The sequence below is a fragment of the Babylonia areolata genome, chromosome 6 (assembly GCF_041734735.1).
Source record: "Babylonia areolata isolate BAREFJ2019XMU chromosome 6, ASM4173473v1, whole genome shotgun sequence".
Lineage (NCBI taxonomy): Eukaryota > Metazoa > Mollusca > Gastropoda > Neogastropoda > Buccinidae > Babylonia > Babylonia areolata.
In genome coordinates, this window is record NC_134881.1 from 45302643 (window position 1) to 45328960 (window position 26318).

The window sequence follows — 26318 nt, forward strand, 5'->3', positions numbered from 1 at the left end:
CAACTGACAAAGTATTTGCAGAGAAAACGGCAATGTTAAAGTTTACCACAGACACACAGACAGACACACACACACACACAGACAACTGAACACCGGGTTAAAACAGACTCACTTTGTTTACACAAGTGAGTCAACAAACAAGAAAATAAGCACTATTACACTTTCTAGGACAAGGGCATATAATTCAAACCACTGCTGACCGCACTACACACCAACTGTATACTTTTATACTTTTTATGACATATTCATGGACAAGAACATGATTTGTAAAGATACAAAAAAATAAAAAAACAAATGAGAGAGAAAAAGGAAAAATGGAACAGAGATTTTGAGAAAGGTAGTATATCAACATTCCTTCATCAAAAGTATTCAGTCATGCAGGCAGAGTATCAACATTTCTTTATTGAAGTTATGAAAGTAATAATATCAAACATGTAACAGAGAAACTAAAACAAAGAAAAAGAACACATATACTGTATTAGGAATTTAGTTTAATGTCCCGTCACACAAATCGGTGATTGAAGAATACTGTATATTTGCGCGCGCGCACACACACACACACACACACACACATATATATACACACAAGAGACGAGAGAGATGTAAAACATGCCAACACTGCATCATCATATTCTCATTGCAAATATTAAAATTCAAAATACAAGAAAAATCTGAAATTGAAATAATTCAGGCAAAAAAGAGCTCAGGTTCTCTCCAAAGATATTTAAAACCTCTTAGTAGGATTAACAACATTTGGCCTGAATATCATTTGATTACTCACTCATTCCATTCAATCAGAATGTAAATATTCAGTGACAATTACGCAAGCCAACAATACCCCCCCATCCCTCTCTATTTATGGTAAAATTGCAAATGATACCATGACTGAACTGAACACTAACATACATCTGGGTCAGAGTTCTAACTCCTGGAGAAATTTGGGGGTTTAATTTGTCAAAATGGAATACTTCTCTTTTGCAGAGACAAAAAAGAGAGATTTATTTATGAGCATTCACCCAACATGGCACTGGGGTTACAGTTGAAAGATTCTGCTTCACTGGCCAAAAGATATTTTAAATAGAATGAGTTTTTACCTGAGACCCCACACCTCACCCTCCTCCCTTTGCTGTCCACAACCATCCATGAGAAAAAAGCAAACAAACAAAACAAAAATGTGCATGCTTCATTCAGCATCAAGCTTCAAACTTTCCTCATTTGAGGACTATGATTCTTCAATCACATGTGCTAAATCACAGAGCAAATAACTTTTAGTACAAACACATTTATCAAATCATGCAAGCCATATGATAAAATCTGTCACACCTAGTGGAAATGCCAGAGGTTGATTTGAAGAATCTTTGATTAACACATTGACCCATGTCTTCCATCCTCACATGTAGTATGCACACAAAGGCACAATTATACATATGTATATTGAACTTTGATTCAAAGAAAACCATGGGGGAGTTCAGATCTTGTTACTGCTACCAGTCATCCATTGTACATATGTACATAAAACTCCATAATACAAATGTTACTTAAACTTTTGATTTAAAGAAAAATGTGTAGGAGAGTTCATATCTTGTTATTACTGCCAGTCATCCCATTCATATCTTTCAGTTACACTATCACTGTGCTCTTTCATCAGTTTCATGAAGTGTCCATTGTCAGTTCTGTGGGTTTTTTTGTTTGTTTGTTGTTTTTTAGATACTCTTGCAAAATCAAGATGTTCATTACGGAGCCACACCTGTCTTTCTTTATTATTATTCATATACATCAGAATGAAAATGAATAAAGGAAAAATAATTCTTGATTGAGGCATGTTTGATTATTCTGTCTTATTCATTGCAACTAGATTATACAGAAAGTCAAAAAGATGAGAGAAGAAAAATCGCATCTAACACAGTAGACCAACTGTGCAAACACCTTTAAAATAGTTGGGTTTTGGGTTCTTTTTTTTACAAAATGGTCATTGAGGGGAGGGTTCATTAACAATACAACATACAACATTCAATACAAATCAATACAACATACAACATTCAATACAAACCAATACAACATTCAATATAAATTAATACAACATTTAATACAAATCAGTCAGATCAGTTAAAACTGAATGCAGAGTAACAGCTGTGATCTAGAGTGTACACAAATTGAGGTAATGTACCAAATGAGGCAAAAGGACATTAACCCCTAGGCTGCCTATATGATGAAATAACTCAGCAGCGCAAGCATGTATGCTTCGCTGCCACAATGATGAGATAACTCATCATCGAAATCTTCTACTTTTCCCTGGTTTGCATTCAGTTCATTGACAAAAATACTTGTAGCTTTAGCTTGGGAAATCTTTCTAGATTCTATTCATAGCTAGAAACACTATCTACGTCATGAGGCAGTCCTTTATTTGAACGTTTTGGTTGGGTTGCTGCCGCAGTGTTTGCCTGACTCCTCTCCTCGCTCGCTCAACAACTGACACCATGTTCAAGACATGCAATCGTGGCGAACTAAATCAACCAAGATTTCTTTCTTTAGCTGATGCTCAGAAAGAATTGAAGCATAAATTTGAAGGAGAAGACAGTGATGAACATTTATAGGACAATTTGATAGAAAATAAAGGGAGCAATCAAGAGAGTGGCCAAGATATGACTGTCAGTGAGTGATGCCGGCTGTACAGCTGTAGGAGATGACAGAAAGTGACCGAATTATTAGCAGGACACAGTGCGAGCGATTTCTTGGCACTCAGCCATCGCAGTCTGCTGAGAACTGGATAAAGTGCTGTGTGAGAGGGGTGAAGAGGATGGGGGTCGAGACTGAGGGGGTGTGGTCTCACATCCATATTATCACTTGCATTGTGTATCTGTCTCATTTTCAAAATTTATTATTGTGGTTGTTTTAGTATGATTTTGTGTGTGTAGATATCCATTTGTCCAGAAAATATGACATTTTAGTGCAAATTACCTGACTAATGTTTGTAATGAACAAGTTGAAAATGTGACAAAAACCGAAACACTGATTTCAAAACAACAGCATGTCACTGAAAATATATAAAACAGGAAAACATCATGTGTTTTGTATTCATTATTCAATTACCTTTCAGAAAACATATACTTTTATGGGTCTTTCTCCAGTAACAAACAGCACAGAATTTTTTTAAAATTTATACCCGTCTTTTGTGGAAAAAAACCCTGCCAAATAGATTTCACATAAATCTTATTTTCCTGGCATGGAAGGGTTAAATGAGAAACAACACACAAGTACAACTGTTGTTCTTGTTGACACAAAGGCACACAACTGTACAACATTGCTGCTCAGTCCTTTACCAAAATAGTTATTTTAAAAATACTGTTGTTGGTGACAATATACAGATTTATGAAAGTGTCTTTGAAGGCTGATCATCAATATTAAAACAAATGCACTTCCTGGCACAGGCCTTCCAGACTTTATTTTGCCACATTCCTAAGTTCAGGTAAAGGCATCTCATCAGCACCATTAGCACAACCCAATTCACTAAAACAGCAAAGCAAGCAGTCTGTGGCATTCACGGTCACACCACAAGAGAAAGAACAATACAACTCATTTCCCACATGAGCCACCAACAACTCACAGGTTCTGAATTGTAACTTTTTGTCTCTGCTGGGTTCTGATCAGATTAACTCTATAACAAAAACAAAACAGATGCCACAAATATAAGTTTACCCAAGTGGACAGGTTTCCCTAGGTCTGTGAACGTCCAAGTTAAAGACAAAGATTAGGAAACTTATATTGTCCAATTTTCTGACAAGTTTTACTAGAGCGTCGATAGGCTGGTTGCTTGTTGCAAGACGGAACTGTTGTGTTGAAGTCAGAGACAGTGTGAGAGGCATCCTTCACACAAACGTTTTGGACTCCAAAGGTCAAAGTTGCTGTGAGAAAGTTCACAACGGGAGGTTCTCGAGTAAGCTGATCAGACTGGAGATTCTTTGGGAACCATTCCGGTTCAAGACACAACAAACCAGCAAACCAGCGAACTATACATAAAACTACTGGAGAGTAAAACGCATGATGTAAAAAACGTCATTATTTTTTTGTAATAATGTTTTCATATTGTATGATATGGCTTAAAAGTCAACACATCAACAATGAAAGATATAAACAAATGACTGCAATTTACAACTAGAATGGCATCACTACACACACAGACACACACACATACAGACACACACACAATCACAAATACACACACTCTCTCTCTCTCTCTCTCTCTCTCTCTCTCAAACACACACACCCAAGTGTGCACGTACAACTTTATCCCTGAGTGGAAATTTATTCTTTCCTCCTTTCTCTCCCTTCCCTTCTCTCCCCATAGCTCTCAGATGCACACAAACACATGACCCCATGTATCAGAGATCAGCACATACACCCCACCCCTACCTCCACACACACTAACCCCTGTATCAGAGATAGAAGTTGGACATGCCAACATCAGCAGCTTCATTCAATGCCTCTAGAGCACGGTCTTCAGCACTGTCTTCAGCACTGCAGGGCTGTGTGTCATCAGTGGAGCTGTCACCAACAGCATCAACACACACTGCACAAGGGCTGGGTTCACGTGACGAACTTCCATCAACAGAGGAGGACGACGACGACGATGATGATGAGGAGGAGGAGGAGGAGTGAGGTACAAGGCCCAGGATTTCTTTGACAGCACATGGCAGATTCTTGTGTTGCATCATCTGCAAGCTGATCGCTTCCGCCTTCCTAAGTGTGTCTTCCAGAGGGATGGTGTTTGTGGCATCGTTGATGTGCTGGTAAATAACACGGCATCGTTAATGTGCTGGTAAATAACACGACATCATTAATGTGCTGGTAAATAACACGGCATCGTTAATGTGCTGGTAAATAACATGACATCATTAATGTGCTGGTAAATAACACGGCATTGTTAATGTGCTGGTAAACAACATCATTTGTGGCATCGTTAATGTTCTGGTAAACAACATGGCATCGTTAATGTTCTCCGTTAATGTTCTGGTAAACAACATGGCATCGTTAATGTTCTGGTAAACAACATCATTTGTGGCATTGTTGATGTGCTGGTCAACAACACGGCATCATTAATATGCTGGTAAACAACATCATTAGTAGTATCGTTATGTGCTGGTCAACAACACAGCATCATTAATGTGCAGGTAAATAACACGGCATCATTAACGTGCTGGTAAACAAGATCATGTGAATGAAACCATGAATGAATTCCATCTTCATGTTAGAATTATTCAGTCAGTCAGAAAACACAGGATTGACTTTGAATAAGCCAAACACAAAACCAGTGACTGAAACCAGAAATGAATTACATCTACATGCCAGACTTATCAAGTCACTATAATTTTTTTTTGTTGTTTGTTAAAAACCATAAAAAAGCACACAAAAAACCACACACACACAAAGACTATGCCAAACCCAAAATCAAGCGACTAAAACCAGGAATGAAGTTCATTACATCTTCATGTCAGAATTATTCAATCACTGTAAAAAAAATTAAAAAAAAAAAAAAAAAAAAAAAAAAAACACACCAACTACAACGACTATGCCAAACCCAAAACCAAGTGACTGAATACAGGAATGAATTACATAAACATGTCAGACTTATTCAGTCACTGTAAAAAAAAAAAATTAAAAAAAGAAAAAAAAAGCACACACAAAGACTATGCCACACCCAAAACCAAGTGCACAGGGAGAACTGTGGACGCCCTCCAGGGACCTCCACTGCATTCAGTCATAGTATAATACAAGTGGAAACAAAGGACAGACTTTCATGGTTTTATCTCAAACACACACACACCCACGCACACACCTTGAGGATCTCGTTGAAGCCAAACTGGTTGTCCATCAGTGTGTTTTTCTCAGAGTCCAGGATGGCCACAGTGAAGAGGAGATGAAAGTTCTGACAGGGCAGGTCAGTCCACATCACCTGTATCACATCACATCACCTCACATCACCTGTATCACATCACATCACCTGACAACACATCACATGTATCACATCACATGTATCGCAACACATCACCTATGTCACAACACATCACCTGACAACACATCACATGTATCACATCACATCACCTGACAACACATCACCTGTGTCACAACACATCACCTGACAACACATCACCTGTGTCACAACACATCCCACATCACAACACATCACCTGACAACACATCACCTGTGTCACAACACATCCCACATCACAACACACCACCCATATCACAATACATCACCTGTGTCACAACACATCCCACATCACAACACATCACCCATATCACAATACATCACCTGTATCATAACACATCCCACATCACAACACATAACATCAAATCACAACACATCACCTATATCACAACACGTCCCACATCACAACACATCCCCTATATCACAACACATCACCTATATCAAAACACATCACCTGTATCACAACACATCACCTATATCACAAAACATCACCTATATCACAAAACATCCCACATCCCTACACATAAGAACACATCGCAACACATCCCACCACATCACTTACATCACAACACATCACCTGTATCATAACACATCCCACATCTCTACACATTGCAACACATCCCTCATCATAACACATCCCACTTCACAACACATATCACATCACATCACATCCCACATTACAACACATCAGCTGTATCACAACACATCCCACCACATCCCACATGACCTGATCACAACACATCCCACCACATCCATTCACAAAACACATCCCACATCACAACATATCCCACATCACCTATATCACAACACATCCCTACATATCACAACACATCCCACATCACCTGTATCACAGCACATCCCACACATCACAGCACATCCCACACATCACAACACATCCCACATCACAACACATATCACATCACAACACATCCAACATCACAACACATCACAACACATCCCACATCACAACACATATCACATCACAACACATCCCACATCACAACACATCACAACACATCCCACATCACAACACATATCACATCACAACACATCCAACATCACAACACATCACAACACATCCCACATCACAACACATATCACATCACAACACATCCCACATCACAACACATATCACATCACAACACATCCCACATCACGACACATCCCACATCACAACACATCCTACATCACCACACATCCTACATCACCACACATACCCTTCACAAAGTTTATTTCCCAGTTACACCAATTCATGAATAATTATTTAATCTTGTATTTATCATTATGCTGTAGAATATATTATTTCATATTTGTTCCCAATGATTTCGGACATCATACACTGTCAATTGGTACTGATTGCTAATGATCTAGGGGTGCATACAATGTCAATTTGTATTCATTACTAATGATTTAGGAGTTCATAACATGTTATTTCAAATTAACTGCTGATGATAGGAAATTCCTAAAATTACGTTTAAGTAACATACTTACCGTGACCCACTAGTGCAGACTCTGGCAGGGGTCTGATTCCTGTCCTGTGCAAACTACTACCCGCCTTTGCGGAGAAAACGAAAGTAACTACAGCCGATAACCTCCGAAAGTAGGTTACCTCCCCTGTGCATCCCTGACTAGCACTCTCTTTTTTCGGCAGTCATCTAGACTCCTGATCCTGTGCTCTTCATACAGCTAAGTTTTTTCGTATTTCTGTCTGTCTATCGATTCTTTGACACTCATGTTTTGTATCCCTCCACCTCCTCCACTGCCTCTGCTCCCTGCATTATTAACTGCTGATGATTAAGTAGTTCATGCCATGTTATTTTGTATTCATTACTAATAATTCAGGAGTTATACTATTTTCATATGCTACAAAGTCATTCCCACTTGTTGTGTTGCTGATTTTATTCAGTGTTTGTGTGTCTTGGGCAAAAAAGAACAAGATCATTCTCATTACAATACTGGAACTGTGAAATGCCAGTTGATTAAAACTGCACTTGCAGCCTGGAACATTCCTCTTAGTTTATGCACCAAAGATGTAATTAAAGGCTGCTTTGAGTTATTGCAACTCATGTCACAGGGCACATAGTTGTGTGTGTGTGTGTGTGTGTGTGTGTGTGTGAGTGCGCATGTGCATGTGCGCATGTGTGTGCACATGTGCATGTTTGCATGCATGTGTGTGTGTGTGTGTGTGTGTGTGTGTGTGTGTGTGTGTGTATGTGTGACAGTTTCAGAACACTCACCTCCCATAAATATGGGATTTCGCTGAATTGAAATTCCCTCTTAAACAAAATCAGGATCCAACGGAAGCAGAAAAAAAAGTTTCCAGAATCATGACTCTCTGAAAAAAACAAAAATAAAAAACATCCCATGAAACAACCAACACAAATGCAAACACATAATGGACATACTCTTTTCTTTCTTTTCTTTCCTCAATAAACAACAGCATCTCATACACACATCATCAGGATGACTAAATGTAGAAGTGACAAAAGTCCCTGTTACTGGTGAGTGGATACAGTCAATGCAACTTGAAACTTTGGACAGTTCATCACATGTTCACTGAACATCTTGACACTGCACGTTTGCATTTCAAGTCATTCTTTGGGTCAGTATCAGTATCAGTATCAGTAACTCAAGGAGGCGTCACTGCGTTCGGTCAAATCCATATACACTACACCACATCTGCCAAGCAGATGCCTGACCAGCAGCGTAACCCAACGCACTTAGTCAGGCCTAGAGAAAAAAATAAAATAAAAAAATAAAAAATCACACAACAGCAACTGCATTGTCGGCGTGTCATTCTCTTTATACTGGTCACTTTATGAAGTATCTAATTCCAATGCCCTATGTCCATGTAAGTCATATCTTGTTCACTTCTCTGTCAAAAGTGCCAAAAAGATCGTTCTTCTGATAAGCTTACATGCTCTTCGGCAACCAAGCTTGGTTTCAGTTGAAGTTTTGAGGTTTGAACTTGAACTTGAAGCCTCTAATTTAAAGCAGTGGGCATCAGTTAAATGGCCAGTAACCCATGCTGCCACTGCTGGTCCATAACATGAAACTTGTGTTTTCAACCAATCACAAAGGAAATTTTCTATCTAAAATTACGTTTAAATAATATACTTACCATGCCCCAACTAGTGCAGACTCTGGCAGGGGTCTGACATTCCTGTCCTGTGCAAACTACTATCCGCCTATGCGGAGAAAACGAAAGCAACTACAGCCGATAACCTCCCAGAAGTAGGTAACCTCCCCTTTGTCCTGCTGGCTAGCGCCCTCATTTTTCCAGCAGCCATCATGACACCTGTTCCTGTGCTCTTCATTCAGCTAAGTTTTTTCGTATTTTCTGTCTGTCTGTCGATTCTCTGGTGTTCTGGTTTTTTGTCAAATTATGTCTCCAACCAGGTCACATAAAATACATTACGCTGATCACAAACTCTGAACCAAACAATTTCAAATGCCAGTCCCCACATGCACTGTAGCTTCAGTAGCTCTCAGTCACAAGTCAGCCTCCTTCTGCTTTTTTTTTTCTTCTTCTGTTTGATTTCTTTTTGTACTCTCGTATGCTATAATGCACTATTGTATATGTACCATTCCATGTGAGGCGCTAAGAGCCCATTATACAGAGAGCTTGCACCATACAAAGTACTAAATATCATTATCATTGTTGTACACATGCTTTCTGGCATAACCGGGTACTAATGTTAGTCTTTTATAACTACCCCAACACACAAGCACACCATACCCAGATATGTGTAAAGTTGTGGGTCGTAGAACTGAACCAGAGTTTGAAGATGCATCAGCTGTCTCTTCATGCCTGTCTGCTCCAACTCAAAGTTGTGCCACTGAAATGCACAAATGTGGCAACTGTGACAACATCTCCACTGTGCCAACTGTGACATCTCCAACATGTTCACTGTGACAACATCTGTAATGTGTTAAATGTGACATTTCCAATGTGTTAACTGTGACATATCCAATTTGTCAACTGTGACAACATCTTCAGTGTGTTAATTCTGACATCTCCAATGAGTTAACAGTGACCACCATCTCCAGTGTATTAACCCCTTCACTGCTAGTACGTTTTGCTATAGCTTATGCTGAGAAAATTTTCAGAAAAACAAGAAAAACATGCCAATGATTTTGATTTGCTTGTATTTTTAAAAAAATAATGAAGATAAGTGCATAAAAGTATATATCAAATGAAAGGAAAATGAACCAAGATTTTGGTTTCAATACACACATGTTCAAATAATGAGTCAATCTGACACCAAAATTCCATAAAATGCAATAAAAAAAAAAAGGGACTGTCATTCCATTATGTAGGTGCTACAATATCAACCAGGTTATCAACCAGTCTTTCTTGTGACTGTTGTGATCAACCACACACACTGTCAAGGCTGTGCAACAGTGTCCAGGTCCATAAGACTCCAACACAGTCCACACAAAGAATGAAAAGGGTGTACTCACCCAGCATCTAACGCCAGTAAAAACGCTGTGTGTGGTACTTGCGGAAACAGTCTTCAAGACACAGTGCTTGTTTGCTGAGGCAGACTGGGCAGTAGAACCTCACATCCTTTCTTTGTCCTTTCTTCCAGCAGACTCTCCACCTCCTTTGTGGCTGGGCCTTCTGTGGGGTAGGTGGGATGACATCAATGAAGTGTCATTCACACAAACGAACAGCGTGGTCATCTTTAGCAGTGTCTGGGTCTTGGTCACCAAAAATCATGGCACTAATTACATCCTTCTGGAAGTCCAGGAGTGTACTGCTGTTGCCTGCTTGTTTGTAGAGGTTGTGTGCATTCAGCATGGCAATTTGTAGAAAATGCACACACAGCTATTTGTACCACTTCAGGGTTTTCCTTGTGGCATCGTAGGGCTGCAGCTGTTGGTCATGATGGTCCATGGCACCCATGTTTTTGTTGTAATCCAGAATTGCTGGAGGCTTGTTCACTGCCCTTTGGTCTTTCTGCTGCTGGTCTTCAAATGTAGGTTTGTGGCAAGTTGTCAGCTCCAGATGGTCCAGGATGAACATCATGATCATCACCATGCTGCATACCTGAAATACACTGCATAAAAGACTAAGTTTGTTGGGGGGGGGGGGGGGGGTTTAGGTGGTGGTTTTTTGGTGTGGGTTTTTTGGTTTTTTTTACATATAAAAAAGTTATGAAATGGTACCATTTTATTTCTGATTGTTTTCAGAAGCTGAAATACAAACACACACACACACCTACCCCACCCCCCACCCCAAACCCCCAACACATACACACACTGAAACTGGTTCATGGTATGCCACACCCCCTTCATTCTCTCTTTCTCATACAAAACAAAATGACAACACACACACACACACACACACACACTTCTACAAGTGTTGCATTTACAAAGTAATTTAGGCATACAATTCTGTATATCATTCTCTGATTTCAGTTTTATAAACATCTCCTCTCCCCCCCCCCCTACTCTCTCTCTCTCTCACACACACACACACATAAAACAACAACAATAACAACACTGAACAACAACAACAATAACAACAACAAACCAATACACACTCAGGAACGAATACATAGAAAGCTCTAGGCAAGCAACACACGCTGTCATCAACAATGAGCCAACCAGCAAGCCACGCCTCCTTGGACTGTGATGGTTACACACAGTACTCACGTGACTGACTCTTTTTCATTCACACACACTGATCAGTGACTGATGAAGCTACTTACCACAGCTATCACATTCAAAACGCACACAATGCAGTCATATTCATTGTTACAACAAACAGAAAGCAAATAATAAACTGACAAACCTTGTAAACACCCACCTGCATCTTGAATCAGCTGAGCTTGTCTGTCTTCAGTTTCGTCAAGCAGCTCCACATCCCACCCCCACCATGTCAAAATCAGCGTCTTCGGCATCAACTTCACACAGTTCTATCTCATTCAGTCCACAATCTTCATCTCTACTACTTGCATCGTGAAGGATTTCTTCCAGTACTAGGGCAAGTGTTGGGGTTTGTCTGCATTCAGCCATGGCTTTGCAAACACAAACTTGAGCTTCGTACAAACTTGCAAAACTTTCGCCATAAAATATGATAATGAGGTGAATAATTTTAGCTTATGGAACTAAAGAGATAAAGAGCTTTCAGGGGAGCTAATTTAATGGTTAGCAGACTGTATTTTCTGCAATGCGAGACTCGAAACATAGAACGATGTAACATGACATACGGCGCACGTCAATACAGCATTGGTGAGCGACATTTCATGACTTACGCCGTATGTCAACAGCGCAATCAAGAGGTTAACTGTGACATCATCTCTGATGTGTTCACTGTGCCATCTCTGATATGTTAACTGTGACATCATCTTCAGTGTGTTAGCTGTGCCATCTCCAATGTGTTGACTGTGACAATATCTTCAATGTGTTAGCTGTGACAACATCTCCAATGTGTTAACTGTGACAACATCTTCAGTGTGTTAACTGTGACAACATCTCCAATGTGTTAACTGTGACAACATCTTCAGTGTGTTAACTGTGACAACATCTTCAATGTGTTCATTGTGACATCTCCAATGTGTTAGCTGTGACAACATCTGCATTCACACTTCATTTTTGTTCTTTTGTTGGGGTGTCATACAGATTCATTCTCTGCTCAACAGAAATGGTACCAACAATAATCATTTTTCAATTGACAATAATTTTTTTTAATTTTTTTTTTTAAAGCAAATCAAACCTATGTCTCACAGATTCTTTCCCAGTTATCTTTCACATGTACCTCCTGTGGATCTTGAATGACAGTGCCAGATATATGAGGCTGAAATACCTTTTGACTCATGTACATGTAAACAAAACAAATCTACGTAATAACCCTCCCCTCCCCACCCCCACCCCCTTTTTTTTGCCTGTGTGTGTATGTGTGTGTGTGTGTGTGTGTAAAGTTATGCAGTGATATACAGGCAAAGTGATACAGAGGTAAAGCCAGGCTGTGATGTGCAGGTAAAGCCAGGTTGTGATGAACAGGCAAAGTGATGTACAGGTAAAGCCATGCTATGATGTACAGGTAAAGCAATGCTGTGATGTACCGGTAAAGCAATGCTGTGATGTACAGGTAAAGCAATGCAGTGGTGTACAGGTAAAGCCATGCTGTGATGTACAGGTAAAGTGATGCAGTGATGTACTGGTAAGGTGATGTACAGGTATAGTAATGTACAGGTAAAGCCAAGCTGTGATGTACAGGTAAAGTGATGTTCAGGTAAAGTCATGCAGTGGTGTACAGGTAAAGTGATGTACAGGTAAAATGATGTTCAGGGAAAGCCATGTGCAGCTAAAGTAATGTACAGGTAAACCCAAGCTGTGGTGTACAGGTAAAGTGATGTACAGGTAAAGCCCTGTACAGGTAAAGTGATGTACAGGTAAAATGATGCACAGATAAAGCCATGTACAGGTAAAGTGATGTACAGGAAAAGCCATGCAGGTAAAGTGATGTACATGTAAAGTGATGTACAGGTAAAGCCAAGTACAGGTAAAGTGATGTACAGGCAAAGTGATGTACAGGTAAAGCCATGTACTGGTAAAGTAATGTACAGGTAAAGCCATGTACAGGTAAAGCCACGCAGTGATGTACAGGTAAAGCCATATACTGTTAAAGTAATGTACAGGTAAACCCATATACTGATAAAGTAATGTACAGGTAAAACCGTGTACAGTAAAGTTATGTACAGGTAAAGCCATGCAGTGCTGTACCATTCTGTCCATCAGCCCGGCAAAGCACCAGAAGGCATCCACTTCATTCTCCATCACCACAACCAGTGGTGACAGCAGATCACTCATGCCCTGCACGTACCCTGTCACACAGCCACACAAACATGACTGTCATTACAAACTTTCTGGTCAACAGAAACATCACTTTCATCATAAACTTTCTGGTCCAGAGAAACACGAATGTCATTACAAACATTCTGGTCAACAGAAACATGACTGTCATTGTAAACTTTCTGGTCCACAGAAAAATGACTGTCATTACAAACTTTCTGGTCCACAGAAACATGACTGTCAGTACGAACTTTCTGGTCCACAGAAACATGACTGTCATTACAAACTTTCTGGTCCAGAGATACATGACTGTCATTACAAACTTTCTGGTCCAGAGATACATGACTGTCATTACAAACTTTCTGGTCCACAGGAACATGACTGTCATTTCAAACTTTCTGGTCCACAGAAACATGACTGTCATTACAAACTTTCTGGCCCAGAGAAACACGAATGTCATTACAAACATTCTGGTCAACAGAAACATGACTGTCATTGTAAACTTTCTGGTCCAGAGAAACATGACTTTCACTGTAAACTTTCTGGTCCACAGAAACATGACTGTCATTACAAACTTTCTGGTCCACAGAAACATGACTGTCATCATAAACTTTCTGGTCCACAGAAACATGACTGTCATTGTAAACTTTCTGGTCCAGAGAAACATGACTGTCATTATAAACTTTCTGGTCAAGAGAAACATGACTGTCATTACAAACTTTCTGGTCCATGGAAACATGACTGTCATTATAAACTTTCTGGTCCAGAGAAACATGACTGTCATTTCAAACTTTCTGGTCCACAGAAACATGGCTGTCATTATCAACTCTTTGGTCCACAGAAACATGACTGTCATTGTAAACTTTCTGGTCCAGAAAAGCATAAGTTTCTTTATAAACTTTCTGATCCAGAGAAACATAAGTTTCTTTATAAACGTTTTGGTCCAGAGAAGCATAAGTTTGGTCATAAACTTTCTGGTCCAGAGAAGCATAAATCACATGCTCTAGTGAGCTGACAAGCAACAGTACTGTTAGGATGATGAAATGCATGGTAATGCACAAAAAACCATGATGAAATAGTTATGCTTCAAAGAATTCAAAACTTAAAATAATAAATATATAACATGTGGAGATAGACCCAGAGACCTGCAACAATAATTACTGTGTCAGCATGTGGGCACATAGTTGTAGTTGTACCTTCCTAGGATTTATCTCCATTTCTATAAGCTGATGGTTGTAAGAAACACGTTTATCCTTCTGAGAAGACACTCCTAATGCGTGCAACTGTGTTGTCTACAACAAAAAATAAACCTTGTTCCTTATCTCATTTGATATTCCTATGTGGACAGTTCTTCTTCAACCAGCTAAACATGCGTGGGTATCAAATGTGATATTCATCAATGTTAACTTTTGTTTTGTTTTACTCCTGCTTGTGGCACTAGCCTTCACAGGCCATTAGGAAAGTAATGAAAGACCACTGGACTGCATAATTTTATCCTATTGACTAATGGAGTCCGGGAACATCACTAGACTAAACACACACAAAAAAACAACATATCTTAAATGAAGTAACAACACCTAAAACACAAGGCAATGATACTTTTTTTCATGTAATTCTCATTCTTTTTCCTCTCTCCATAGAGAGAAAACCAATCAAAGTGGTACATACAGTAGGTCATCAGGACATCATTGAAATGACTCACCCAGATCAAAGTGGTACATGCAGTAGGTCATCAGGACATCATAGAGGACCTGCAGGTTAGGGTTTTTCTCACCAGCAAAAAACTGCACCATCCTGTCTGTTCTGGTGACATCTTTTTCTGTGCACAATGCAATATAACTATGCATATCAGCGAAACAAAAGTGGACAATATAACAATGTACACCACAGAAACAAAAAAGGACAATATAACAATGTACACCACAGAAACAAAGGTGAACGACAATGTACATCAGAGAAAAATACTTACACACAAACAGAGAACATCATAATCAATTCATTCTAATGAAATAAAAATCCTCCCAAACAAATACTGATGTTCAATCAATGTATTAACACACAAACACACACACAAAAAAGACCTTTGAATGAAACATTCTGGCTTTTTTTTTTTTAATGTTTTTTTACATTGCCTGCAACAAACAGAGTGCTGTTAATACATTGTCAAACTTTATTTTCCATTATCAAGATAAAAATATCAAGTTGTGAAAAAGCTGTCCCTTTATGCAGACAGGTCAAGGCCTCTGTCACCTTTGCAAATTTCAAGTGACTTCAGAAGATTTCTTTGAAGAATATGTGCATTTCATGTGTACATCTAGTTTCAACAGTTCCAGATAACTTAAAATAACCAGACAGATATGAGACAACAATGATCCCACAGTTTTAGCTCATTCAAACATGTTCAGATTTTTTAATAACAATGTTTGCCTGTTGTGTGTTTATATGTGTATGTATTTCTGGAAGGGAGGGCATTAAAAGAAGTGTACTCACTTTCTCCAAAACTTTCACCAGAAAAAAGAAACCTTTCACAGAATGAATGACACTGTCTGAACTAATACCAGTCAATTCGCATGGAGAAAAATCAGATCTCACCAATTAAATTTCTCCTTTCTCTAAAAATAGAAAAACGTTGTTCTTGCTCAGAGCTGATCGTCTTCCACTGAAGCTTCATGCGGAAGTAGTCATTTCTGCAAAGCATCAGCATAAGATTGTCAATCCATATTAGACATTATTCACTTCATGCAGAAATATTTTCTCTGTAAAGCATCAGCATATGACTGTCAGTTCATATTTGACATTATTCACACATGTTCTACATCTAAGGTGGGATTAAATAAAGTAAGGGAAAAGAAAGGAGGGACTAAACAGTAATGTGCCAACTTAGTGCCATGACTTAGTGTGGAAAAGATTGTTGTTGTATGCTAGCAAGATCATACCACCAGGCAAATCACTTGTCTGGATCAGGTGCTCTATATACTAGTATTACACTACAGGTTAAACAAACACTGACGGCATTTCTCCTTTTGACAAACACAGTGATATAATTTTAACAGCAAAGATACAAACACGTACACACACACACACACTTACAGAGCACTGGCCAGTGTCCATATAAAACATAACAAATGTCTGATGAAAAGAGAAACAATTATTAATGGAGTGGGAGTGACAGTATGGGGTGAGGGTGGGGGCACCAATGACTTTATTCTAACTGCTCAGGATGAGCAAAGGTGAACAGGTAGTGCTGATGGTCACTTATGTAACTTACCAAACTACTATTAAAAACACTGTTTATTGTCTCTTGTTCCTTATTGCCCAGCCGACAGCACAGGGCCATATCAGGACTGTGAAACCATGCAAATGTACAACAGTGTCAACACAGAACTGTCACATAATGAAAAAAAAATTCAAAAAACAAAAAAACACCAAGACAAACCCACGATTCATGACACATTATCATAGCCATTTAGCTCCTTAGGGCAAATAAGACTAGGCCATGCTGATGACATAAGCCCTTCAGCTTAATTTTTCATCCCAAGATAACAAAAAATCATGAAAGAGGAGAGGAAAAAAACACACTTCGAAGCCAAACAAAAAATACATAAAAAGGCCATATAGAATGGACAGCTAGTGCCCATCCCAGTGCTTGCAATTTCACTACCTAATCGCCAGAGCAAAACACCACAGATAGTACATCACAGACTGAGGAAAAGAGGAAAAAATGTCACAGCTTGCTCGAAAAAAAGAAAGGGAAATGGACTGGGAAGGCAGAAAAAGTAGACAACAGTGAAGGAAGGAAAAGGACAGAAATAAAGAAAGCAATAGAAAAGAGGAAATTCCTAACACAGAATTTCCAGAAGATAGGGATGCTATTTATACTGAAAGACCCCCAGTATCACCACAGGGGAGACAGAAACAATCAGTGAATGATAAAAGCAGCATTTCACAACATCGAATCAGTGCAAATAATAATATGTCTAAACTATCTTATTACTATCTTATTCTGTCTGAAATGAACCACAGCAGTTTGGGGACAGATTTATTTTTCTATAAAAACATAACTAAATTGTAAAGGGATTTTCTCTTGAGTCTGTATCAAGGGAGGCTGTTCTCTGTCACTGCAACACATCTGGCAAGTCTTCAGAGTGGTAAACTTGAATCATGTCTGGTGTAGTACAAACTGTCCCTCACCATTAGAAGGGATTCAAACGACCCTCAATTGCTGTCTACAGAATGATTAACTCCCTTTCTCCACAATCCCCTTCTCCCTTGTTTCGTTACAGCCAAACAGACCACTCTTGTTCTCCCCCCCTTGAGTTACCTTACAGCCAAACTGACCACCCATGTTGTCTCCCTTGTTTCATTACAGCCAAACTGACCACTCATGCTGTCTCCCTTGAGTTATGTTACAGCCAAACTGACCACTCATACTGTCTCCCTTGAGTTACGTTACAGCCAAACTGACCAATGTTGTCTCCCTTGAGTTACCTTACAGCCCACCCATGTTGTCTCCCTTGAGTTACCTTACAGCCAAACTGACCACTCATGTTGTCCACACAGTTCCGTCTTGCTTATTTCCTCTAAAATCCCCAAGCCAAAGTTGTAAAAATCAGTATCTGAACAGCAACTGCTACATTTTTTCTTGCAATATATTTTGATGTTTTGTTTTCTCCCGGATCTTGATATCACCTGTCACAGACTGCTTTGGGAGGTCAATGGACATCATTTTTTTCTCTCATGGAAAAACATACTGGTGTCTTGATAATTTAGTGTCTGTATTTATTGTCAACTACAACCATCACACATACCCCCCCACCCCCCGCCCTCCAATCCCTCCCTCCCATTTGTTCTGTTTACTAAGGGTGTGTGTGTGTAGAGGGGTGGAGGGGTACCATGCTATTTATTTTCATAATAATATCTCAACATGGTTCAGAATTTGGGGGGTGCAAAAATGATGTCCAATATGCAAACATGAATCTTACATTTTTCTCTTCCTAATTTGTTGACGTTCATTTTCTGTGGATTCCCAGGAAAAGTACCCCAACAAGTACTTCCACACATCCACTCGAATTTCAGGTGCAATGCCCTGAAACAGAATTATGTGCACTGTGTTTAATCAATCTTGCTGCATCCAGATGAAAACATGCTGCAACCCATTGTAATTCCTGGCCCACTTTAGTTTGTGACTTTTTGGTATTACTTAACATTTACTTTTTTGTTTCCAAAAGCTACAAAACATTCTATTTATTTGCTTCAAGTATAATAGTGTGTCACATGAAACAAAAAGATATAATTTATCATTTAACTATTGAACAAGGTATAAATTACAACTGCTCTGAAAGCAAGGTTCACAAATTACACTGGTCTTCTTTTGTCTGACCCTACAAAATACGTGTCAACAGTTACTGATTCCTTTTACCCCTCTGAAGATGATCTGCTTGATCTGCTCCACACTCTTGATACTTCCATCTGCATGGAAGTAGGATTCCCACTGTGCTGCACTTAAAGGGGGCCCCCGTTTTACCAACTGCATTGGAGGTAATTTCATCTGAAAAAAAAAGAAAAAAAAAATCAATTAAAATATTGCAAATGATTTCATACTTTCACCGAAAATGGAACACCATTGACAGTCACATTAGTAGTGGCTTCCATGTATCTCACATGACAGAGATTGTACCCGTTGATTTTCACAGCCTTCGGCTTCAAGTTGAATGGTGTCTGTTAACAGTTCATTCTTGCATAGGTGCATGTGACTGATGTTTGTTTCAACGAAAAATTACAACCAGGGTCCAGACCTAAATGAATGTCTTAATACCGAAACCAAGTAAAACAAATTTCCTTTTTTTTTTAATCACAAAATGCTGATACCCGTACAAAACGGAAATACTCCCAGCCATGCTCTTGGGTGGCAGACATGATACCACCAGGCCACCTTTCCACCCTTGTGGTCTTTTCTTGACTGGCTTGGGAACACTGCTCAGTTGACCCCCTCTTCATCAGTTACCAGCTTTTGTTCCACACTTGTCTGTTACAATGCCATCACAGCTGGAAGAAGGGAGGGTGGAGAGTTGGGGAGGAGGTTGGTCAAATATGGCAAAATCAACTCCACTCAGGATTTATCCTAATCTGCCCACAGGTCTTGTGTCAGTCTTGTACATCATAACAACCATAACAACTCTGCTGTGATGGTTCAGGAATGGCATTTGCCTGTGTATTTCCTGTCCAACTGCTTATCTAAAAATTATAAAACTTAAAAACACCATAGTTAATTTCTTTCTATCAAAAGATCTGACATCATGTCCAAAATGATGGTTTCAATTCTTCAAAAGCAATAATCACTGATTTTATGATGACAGAATACAAGACCATTAATTCTGATTCTATTATAACTATCATCCTTATACAGTATGTTTTCTTCTTCAGATATTTGTACTTCAGCATCATTCAGCTCCATTAACTCACTCTGAAGTTGTTTATTTGACAATATGAATAAACCAGGCTTTAATGACCTTGATTATACATCAAACACACACCAGTTCTGTTTCTCCGACCCCCCTGCAAACTTACAATTTTACATCAATTCCCATCATCTCAGGTCTTCTGTTGCAAAGTTCTTTTGTGTCCCTAAACCTCTTCAAAGACATTTGGCCAAAGAGCCTTTCAGTATCAAGCACCTTCTGTCTGGAATTCTCTTCCTATGGATCTCCATCACCTACCAATGCTGTCCTCTTTCAAAACAAACTTGAAAACCCACCTGTGCAAACAGGCCTTAGTGGGGTGCAACAACACTTAGCTGTTTATCTGCATTCTTCCTCCTCCCACCCACCCCACTTTTTCCCCTTACTGAAATCATCATGTAGTGAGTGTGTCATGGGTGGGTGTTTACTGTTTGTGCAAGCACACAAGTGTGTGTGAGTGTATGCTCTGTGTGTGTGTGCATGTGCATGTGTGTGTATGTGCACGCGCATGTGCGTAAGGCAGATTTTGTGGCTTGTGTGTGTGTGTGTGTGTGTGTGTGTGGTTCATATCTGCAATTTCTAATATTGTCTTGTATGTGTATTTTTTCATGTGCAGAGGTATATTATTATGCACTTCTGCATATGTGTTGTTTCATGTGAGGCACTTAAAGCCTATTATATGGGAGTTTGCACCATATAACTATCTATTAGTGCTGTTATTATTAAACTTTAGTAAATTAGTTACATGTTCATGAATAATAACATATTGAGTTATTGATTTGCTGTTAGAATCTGCTGCAATAAGACATTATCCTAAACACCAGCATGTTTGTCAATTAGGTACACATGACCAACAGAAGCTGAATACTCTTGTACCGGCATTCCAAATATGCGCTCACATTACCAGACATTTTAACTCACCTTCCTGATCAGTTCAAAGCCTAGCTCATCCTGATGACTGATCAGTGATCTCCATGCTGGAGATATTGTCCTACAAAAGCTCTGCCACCTCCTCTCTGGGACGTGCCTCGAGGTTTTCTGACAACACTATGTCCACCTCCTCTATGTGATGTGCCTCAGAGTTTTCTGACAACACTATGTCCACCTCCTCTATGTGATGTGCCGCAGAGTTTTCTGACAACACTATGTCCACCTCCTCTATGTGATGTGCCGCAGAGTTTTCTGACAACACTATGTCCACCTCCTCTATGTGATGTGCCGCAGAGTTTTCTGACAACACTATGTCCCAAAAGAAGTTGGTGAATTTGAAAAAATCTCCCCAGTGTGGCTGTGTATGGGTCATGAACACAACTCTGGAAAAAGACCGACCAGTTCACTTGTTTTCAATCATGTATCCATTCACCTGTCCCTGGGTCTCATAAAAGTATTTGGTTCCAAGCATTCATATATGTTAAACACTCAGTAATAACCTATTCCAGTATCAGGATAAAAAATACTTTCATGAGTTAATGTAATTCATGAAATATTAAAAACTGAAAGAAGGTATCAGGAAGAACACAATGTGAGTGTATTTGTATTTGTATTTCTTTTCATCACAAAAGATTTCTCTGTGTGAAATTTGGGCTGCTCTCCCCAGGGAGAGCGCATCGCTACACTACAGCGCTACCCTTTTTTAAAAAATTTTCCTGCATGCACTTTGTTTTTTCCTGTTGCTGTGGATTTTTCTACAGAATTTTGCCAGGAACAACCCTTTTGTTGCCCTGGGTTCTTTTACGTGCGCTAAGTGCATGCTGCACACGGGACCTCGGTTTATCGACTCATCCGAATGACTAGTGTCCAGACCACCACTCAAGGTCTAGCGGATGGGAAGAAAATATCGGCGGCTGAGCCATGATTTGAACCAGCGCACTCAGATTCTCTCACTTCCTCGGCGGATGCGTTACCTCTAGGCCATCACTCCACTCATGTGTGTGTGTGTGTGTGTGTGTGTGTGTGTATGTGTGTGTGTGTGTGTGTGTGTGTGTATGTGTGTGTGTGTGTGTGTGTGTGTGTTTGTGTGTGTGTGAGTGTGTATGTGTATGTGTGTGCATGTGTGAGTTTGTGTAGCAGACAGGATCAGTGCATCAAACTTGATCTGGCAATTTACTCCTGATCCACACACACACACACACACACACGCACGCACGTATACATACACACAAACGCACGCACACACACATACACACACACACACACATACACACATACACACACGCACACACACACACACACACACACACACACACGCTTCATCGCATCCTAAACCCATGCAGTTTCAGTTTCAGTAGCTCAAGGAGGCGTCACTGCGTTCGGACAAATCCATATACGCTACACCACATCTGCCAAGCAGATGCCTGACCAGCAGTGTAACCCAACGCGCTGAGTCAGGCCTTGAGAAAAAAGAAAAGAAAAAAAAAGGTGAATAAATGGAATAAATAATAGATAAGCGTACATAAATAAGCAAATAATAAATAAATAATTACAATATAAAAAGGTAGTAGTAACAATAATAATAATAAATAAATAAGACAACAATAATGATAAATAAGTAAATAAATGTAAAACATGAAGACACACATTCACACATACACCCACACATGCATAACAGATATGCACCAAACATGTAGTTTCAGATATGAAAGCACAGTCAAATACACATAAACGTACATGAGCCCCAACACACACACACACACACACACCACACACATTACGCTACACCTCCTCTACCCCTTCCTCCACACACTCATTTCTAGGCTACGTATCGCGGCTTCCCCGGCACACACACACACACACACACACAGATGAACACTTACTTGTACAAGCACACACACATATGCCCATATCCCCCACCCCCAACCCCACACATATATATATATACAAAGATATATATATATATATATACACACCCACACATTCCAATATCCTGTTGCTCCCACAGTGTAGGCATGCATACACTCACATACCTCATCCTCTACCCCCCCTCACCCCCCCCACCCCCATCTCCCCCTCACACACACACACACATACGCACGTGCACAGAACACTCCTGACACTTGTGTACACTTACACCCTCGTGCATGCACAAACGTACTCAAACACACAGACCCATACATACACACAAACACACACATGCACAGAGGCTGCCACTGATTGGCTGCAAGAGGGATGGGAAAAGATCTCTGATGCCAAGAGTGTGGCGTCTAGTGTGTTGCTCAGTCTATTGTATTTGGAAAAGCCCACAGAGACTGTGTTCTGTTTTGAAGAAATCTGCGCAGTGTTGGTTTGGAAATGATGCCGATATCTGTTTGATTAGCAAAGCATCGTGCTCTACCTTTCATGTACTTACGGCCGCTCCCTCTCTCTGCTTTTATTTCTTTGAGGCAACCGATGGTGTGATGGCCTTGTACCTGTTCTTTTTGGTATTCTTTGACTTTTCTGAGGATTTCCGATTTTCCTAGATGTAGGCTGCTCGTTGGTGTTGCGTTACCAGCAAGTCTGTCAGCTCGCTCGTTTCCCTTAACACCTGCATGTCCCGGGCAGTAGGACCATGTGAGTTTTTTAATCTGAAAGTTGCACATTGCCTTATGCCACTCTGGGCTTCCCATTCTGTTTTCAATTTTTTGTATGAGGTTCATTGAGTCGGTTAGAATCATGGCATGCGTGTTTCAGGGCGTATGGATAGACGATAGCCACTGGAGGACATGTGTCACAGCTTCAACTTCCATCGTTAGGCTGGAGGTTGTGACTTTGTGGGCAGCATTCTCTTCCCTAACTGTTTTTCCATTTTGTTTCGCAGTGAATCCCCAACCGGATTGGTCTTTGGTGACTGAGCCATCTGTGTATATGATGATGTCCTCTTCTTTACTGTTTTATTCTATGAGTAGCTTCACTTCTGCATCAGTTTTGCCCTCTGGCCATTCCTGACAATGTCTTCCTAGAGTGGGTGAGATGGCTGTGTTGAATAGATGGTTGAGGTTTACAGGGTTTTTCCCCCATTCTTTTGTTTCTTTCAGGTCTTGTAGTCGGCATACTAGATGGATTGTGTCTTCTGCTTGCCCCATCCATGATCTTCCTCGTCCTAGACGGCTGCCTTTTGGTTCTTTGACTGCGTCATGCAGTGGGTTTTGAGGGTTTTCTAATGCTTTGAAGTAGGTCTTAACCTGTTCTAACTTGTTTCTGGCCTGCACTGAAGGAAGGTCAAGCAGGCATCGCATGGTTTCTGTGGGCGTGTCTTTTGTTGTTCCAAGGATCAGCCTCATAGCTTCATTTTGAACTCTTTCTAATTTTAGAAGGTTGCTTTGAGATGGTGTTGTTAGCCCAAGTCTAGTCGATCACACTGAGGACGATTGACTGGTATAGCAGGAAGAGGTGGTGTTGTTCAATACCTTTGGTTGCCATTGCTTTTAAAACTGAAAGGCCCTTTTTGCATTTGAGAACAGTATTTTCCGTATGTTTTCTGAAGGTCAGCATCCTGTCGAAGTGTATTCCTAGGTAGCGTAGGCATTCAGTTTTCTCGATCTGAATCCCGTCAAATGACACAGGTGGTGGTGATTTGCTCACGGTTTTGTTGTTGAGCGTGCACAGCAACATTTGGGTTTTCGCTGGATTGATGGAAGATCCTGTGTCTTTGCACCATTGAGCAATATTGTTTAGTTGTTTCTGGACGGCTTTAGTTCTTTCCTGAGCATCCTTCGAAGTTTTGAAGACCAGGCCATCATCCGCAAGAGTAAGCACCTGAGCTATTCCATTGTTGTTTAAGTCTGCAAGGCCCTTCGTGTAGACATTGTAATGGACAGGAGAGAGCGGAGACCCTTGTGGCAGTCCCATGAATAGTTTAGAAGGTGCAGACATCCGATCTCCGAGGCGTAGGACGACGGTTCTTTCCTGAACTGGCTGAAGCGCTGCTGCTATCCATCTTGTCAGTGTCAAACTTACTCCATACCTTAGTAGCAGCTCCATGAGGTGTGCAAACTGGACTTTATTGTAGGCATCTTCAAAGTCGATTGCTACTGCTAGTGTTTCTTCTTTTCTTTGAAATCCTTCATACACCTCATATGCAAAAGCAGCTGCATTTTCCCATGTGGACTTGCCTGTTCTGTAACCACCTTGACTTGAAGGGAGAATGTGCCTGTGTTCAAGATCCCTTGCAAGTTTCCTGGTTATCATGCATTCCATGAGCTTTCCAGCAATGTTTTGCATGGTTAGGATCCGGTAGCCGCTTACCGGACAATGGTCCTTTCCTGGTTTTGGTATGGGTTTTAAGAAGCTGTGTGTCCAGTCCTCCAGCACATGTCCATTGTGGAAACTGTTTTGATATAGATTGAAAAGTTTGCTTCTGTCTTCTTGCGATAGCTTCTTGATGTCCGAGTAGCGAACTTTGTCTGGCCAGGAGCCGATTCTTTCTTGCATTTAGCTATTGCGTCGTTTAGATCATCTATTGTCAAGTCATCATAGGGTCCAGTCTGCATAAGGGTTTGGTTTAACTCCTCAACATATTTCTTTTTCTCATCTAAGTTTCTTTGATCGCTCTATTATATGAAACGTTTGAGCAGGGCAGATCATGCTAGGTGAGTTAATCATAACTTAATGAGAAATACAAGAGTAAACAACTCAAATATTTTTTTAATGTCAAAACTGAAATATATCATTACTGACATAATGACTCTCGGGATTGTTTGTGGTTTTTTTCGGGTCCCCCCCCCCCCCCCCCCCCCCATCTTCAAACAAACCGTCTGCGTTTCGTTTACCACGCTTTGTTGGCTTCTTTGTCCATGCACGCACATTTCACTGCATTGTGATAACTTGCTCAAATCAGATTCGGAATATTTGTTCATCAAGTTCTGGTAATGCAGTTAACCAGCACATTCCCTTTTCGCTCAGTCATATTTACCCCGATTTTTCAGTCCTGCTTTCGTCGTCTGCTTCCCCAGCACAAAGAACTTTTAACACCTCTGCCTGTAGTGGTTGGAGTAAGAGTCACATGATCCATGTTTACTGCTGACGTCTTGTCACGTGACTTAGTGCTTTTTTTTGCTTTTTTTTTCTTTTGCTTTTTTCCCCCCCACCTGTCAT

The 26318-nt window shown here is 40.2% G+C and overlaps 1 protein-coding gene across 1 annotated transcript; it reads right to left on the reverse strand.

The window, feature by feature from the left end:
• Window positions 1–390: 390 nt before the first annotated feature.
• LOC143283077 (TBC1 domain family member 15-like) lies at window positions 391–26229 on the reverse strand. The gene is made up of 10 exons (XM_076589112.1): window positions 26137–26229; window positions 19208–19336; window positions 18771–18874; window positions 16381–16475; window positions 15491–15607; window positions 13720–13820; window positions 9725–9824; window positions 8223–8320; window positions 5834–5950; window positions 391–4784 (listed from the first exon to the last, which is right to left on the reverse strand). The coding sequence occupies exons 2-10, from the start codon at window positions 19334–19336 to the stop codon at window positions 4434–4436; spliced, it is 1212 nt and encodes a 403-aa protein (XP_076445227.1). The 5' UTR covers window positions 26137–26229; the 3' UTR covers window positions 391–4433.
• Window positions 26230–26318: the final 89 nt, after the last annotated feature.